General features: G+C 35.2%; 1 protein-coding gene across 1 annotated transcript; it reads right to left on the bottom strand.

The window, feature by feature from the left end:
- Positions 1-3,200: 3,200 nt before the first annotated feature.
- Positions 3,201-4,142, bottom strand: LOC118842229 (olfactory receptor 2D2-like). The gene has a single exon (XM_036749825.1). It carries the CDS (start codon positions 4,134-4,136, stop codon positions 3,201-3,203), a length of 936 nt encoding a protein of 311 aa, XP_036605720.1. The 5' UTR covers positions 4,137-4,142.
- Between the last annotated feature and the right edge of the window lie 250 nt (positions 4,143-4,392).

Genomic DNA, 4,392 nt, shown 5'->3' with positions numbered 1-4,392 from the left:
TGAATCCCTTATATCTGGCCTTCAGTATGTGCATAGGGGTGTGGTAGATGTGATGAGGTATATTTACTTTGATATTTTGTTGGTTCTGTGATCTTATTGATGGGAAAAGAGAAGATCACCTATGACTATGAATATTACAACGCATCCATACCTTCACATCTTTTACCACTCTTGACTATTTCTTCCTCAAAATCTTCCATTAAAGAGGGAGTTGGTGAAGCAAGTGTATTCTATGTACCAGAGGCTTCCTTTAGGTCCAGAGACCTAAAGGTTATGTGGACATCAATGTAGTCATCAGGCTTTCCATTAGTTATCTCTTGTTTTCACTACATCACTAACCCATTTCTTTCTCTCCAATGGCATACTTTACAATGCTGCTCCTCTTCATTTCTTCACTGGTACTATTTTTAGCATACTCACATCTCCCATTTCCTTCTTCATTGATTTTGGGAGACCTTTAATGTCAAGTTTGCAAAGACTGTGCTATTCCATGGTTAAAAGTTATATAATATTACTTGAAATATATTGATATTAAAAAGATGAGCCTTTCTTACACAGTGAAATTTGGGATCACTAAAAGCACTGCAGTTTCTCAAATTCAAATCAATTCACTCTCTCTTTGATCAATTCTGGGCCCAACTGTTTCAAGGTATGTAATGGTCCATCAGCACACGTGGAATATAGATTGTCCATCCAAATGTTGCTCATATTTTGGACAATAAGAATGTTTCATTTGTTTGGATTTTCCTGTGTGGATAATTAGACAAAAACTTTTGGGTGATTACAGATTATATTAGAAGGCTCTCTTTTACTCTGAGATGTGATACAGATAGCACAATGGCAAAATTTTGGAGTATGGGTAGTATGTTCTAAGAGGTTTAAGAAAGAGATATAAATTTGAGATTTATTAAATATGGAAATATACATGGTGGATGTGGAATTTATGGGATTTGCCATGCACAAAAAGCAGCATTTGGAGGACCACAAGAGCTACTGATTATATTTTATATTTAGATTCTGTGCTGGACATCCTCTATAATGGTGGAAAATTCATGTGACAAGCATACATCTCCATGTTTCTTTCATTGCTTCATGTCACAGGATTGTCAATCATAATTTTCTTTGCTGTTACATCTATGAAGGAACCTTATATGATTTTGACATATGCATGGGAGACACCCTTCTGGAAGAATGCCTTTAAGGCAGCATTTTGTTCTAGAAAATCAAGTACTTTTATATAGTGAATAGATAATAAGTACAACAAGATTTTGTATTTTTGTAACTTTTAACAAATTTTGTGAATATAAAGTTGTATTCCACTATAGAATATTGTTTGCAAAATCATGTATGTTCCTTCGCCATTCCTTCCACCCACACACAAAAATGACATGGGTTCAAGTATAACATATTCTCATGATGATTTCATACAGATGGGAAAAGTAGGCTCATGAGTCAGTAATTATTGATATGTATTGATATTTTCAATAATAATAAAGTCCAACATCTTTTCCACGACTTGACATCCTTTTATCTTACATGTTTCTGGAATATTGTTCCCTTGATATCTTCCAAATTATATAACCTCCAGCACAGACCTCTTCTGTCTCTATTTGGTTTAGTCCAGCTGCTCTTACCATCATTTTTAGTGTTTCTGCCTGCAGCACATCAGGAACTGGAACAGTCAGAGATATAAAAATACCTCCATGTTAGAAAAATGTTGTCATTAATGGAAAAAAGAATATTGCTAAAGCAATTTTTATGTATTCTTTTAATGGTTTTTGTTGCCTTTCTTCTAGTTTCATCCTTAAAATGCCTTAATTGTTGTTGAGACAATTTATACTAGTTGGATTTCTTGCCAAACTTTATGCACTATTTTCCCCTCCATCCATTGCCCATTTCATGAGGCCATACTGCTTATTATATTTTACAACTTATTCATAAGACTTCACAAATGTGGTGATATTCCCTGGGCTACTTTTATTATATGTTCTAATCTTTATTTCTTTTTCTAAGTTGGGAAAAATCATGCACAAACATAAGTTATTGATAAAACCTTATATTTTAAAAGCCTATAGACTTAAATGCTGAGATACCATAGCTACTCATATCTGCCCAAGTAGATTAAAGACAGGAATAATATTCAAAACAATAGCAATGATATAATAATATTATTATTCATATAGTTCAAAATATCCATGGCAGCATTTTGTAGTATTAAAGAACTAGAAAAAAGTGGACTTCCATTGATTGAGTAATGGTGGAAGATTACTATACCATGAGAAACGACAAGTGTGCATTCAGAAAAACTAGGAAGACTTATGTCGACTGACATAGAGTTAAATATGTACGGTCAGAAAAAACAATATAACCAGTTATTAAAATTATATAAAACAAACAAAATATTGAACACTATGCAATTATAGTGACCAAGCTTAACCTCAGAAGAGCTGAGAAAATAAATCTACTTCCCTCATCCCAGAAATGTGGGACTACAGATTTGAAACACTCTAGGTTATTTCAAACATGGTTGTGGTGTTGGTAATCCAAACTGTTTTTTTTCCCATTTCATTACAAGGGGTAGCCCAATGGATAGGGGAGAAGGAAAAGATATATTCAGAAATTTAAAATATCAAAAAATAAAATATATTAATAAAATAACCAAAAAAAGTTATATTAAGGAGATAACATAGTTATACCAATAGCATATCCATGTGAGAATAATAATGGCATTATAATCTTACATATTTTGAGAACTGTATTTCTATTAAGAGCAATCTATTATCACATTAGTTTTTGGCGAGTTTTTTGTGTGAGTGCACTAAACCAGCTTCCTAAAGGCTTGACTGCTTCTTCTTGTTCCCAAGAATCCTTACATAATATTTAGCTCCATCCTCCAAATTAAAGTGAAGGATATTCAGTGGCTATGATAATGCCATATTAATTAGGCTCTTTCTGAGTTATTCGAATTACCATAATTCTACCCAGTTCTTCAGAGGAATAAATATATCATCTCTACCTCTCCTTAAAATTCAGAGATTTTACAAGGGTATAATATATGACCGATCTGTATATGATCACATAGCAATATAATGCATCCCTGCCAATTAATATGAGTCATAAGAGACTAGTTCCTCTTATTGAGCTATACAAAAAGATTTGGAAGCATAATATAAAGTCAAATTCAATGACAAATGAGAGGATCATGTACTGCAGAACAGTTTCCTATTGGCAGCATTCCAGAATGCCCTCTTTACATCCTTGTTCCTCAGACTATATATGAGGGGGTTGAGCATAGGATTTATCACTGTATAGAACACAGATACCATTTTCCCTCGTTCCTTGGAAGACCTAGGTGTCATGTAGTTGATAATGGCTGATCCATAAAAAATGATGACGACAATGAGATGGGAGCCACAAGTGGAGAAGGCCTTGAGTCTCCCTGAGGCTGTCTTCATCTTGACCACAGACATTATGATACACACATATGAGATCATAATCAGGGATATGGGGGCAAGAAGAATCACCACACCCATCAGGAAAACAGCCATCTCTGAGCTGTGTGTGTCTGCAGATGCCACAACTAGAAGGGCTGGGGGCTCACAAATAAAATGAGAAATTCTATTGTCTCCTTGGTAAGGGAGGTGCAATGTGAATGCACTGTCCACCATTGATACTAAAACACCACTTGACCAGCATGCCAAAGCCAAGAGTCCACACACCCTCCACGTCATGATGAGGGGGTAGTGCATAGGGTCACAGATCGCTAAGTACCGATCATAAGACATCACAGCTAACAAGGAACACTGTGTACATCCAAAAAACAGGCTGAGAAGAAGTTGAGCTGCACAGCCTGTGAAAGAAATTAATTTCTTTCTAGATAACATGTGGATTAAGGTTTGGGGAACAATGGTAGTTGAGAAGCAGAGGTCAGCCAGAGATAAATTACACAGGAAAAAATACATGGGTGTATGTAGCTGTGAGTCAAGCAGAACCAAGGATGTGAGGAGCAGGTTTCCAAGTATGGTACCCAAGTAGACTGCCAGGAACAACACAAAGAGTAGCAGCTGTGTCTGAGGGTCATCAGAAAGTCCCAAGAGGAAGAATTCTGTCACCCAGGTCTGGTTTGCTTGGCTCATGTTCCATCTGCTTCTTTATAAAGGAATAAAGAGATATAAGATGTAAAGATGTAACCTAAAGAATCATAGAACTTTAATTGGGGAAAACCTTAAATGTTATCTAATGAAACCTTCAATCATCAATAGTTGCCTTGATATGTGGTCATTGAACACTTCCATTGAAAATAGTGATATATTATAAGGAATACATTCCATTGTTAGCACTGGTAGAAAATGCTTCTATAAATTAAACTGAAATCTCCCACCCTATTATGTA

The sequence above is a fragment of the Trichosurus vulpecula genome, chromosome 3 (assembly GCF_011100635.1).
Source record: "Trichosurus vulpecula isolate mTriVul1 chromosome 3, mTriVul1.pri, whole genome shotgun sequence".
NCBI classification, from domain to species: Eukaryota; Metazoa; Chordata; class Mammalia; order Diprotodontia; family Phalangeridae; genus Trichosurus; species Trichosurus vulpecula.
This window is presented reverse-complemented; position numbering and strand designations above follow the sequence as displayed.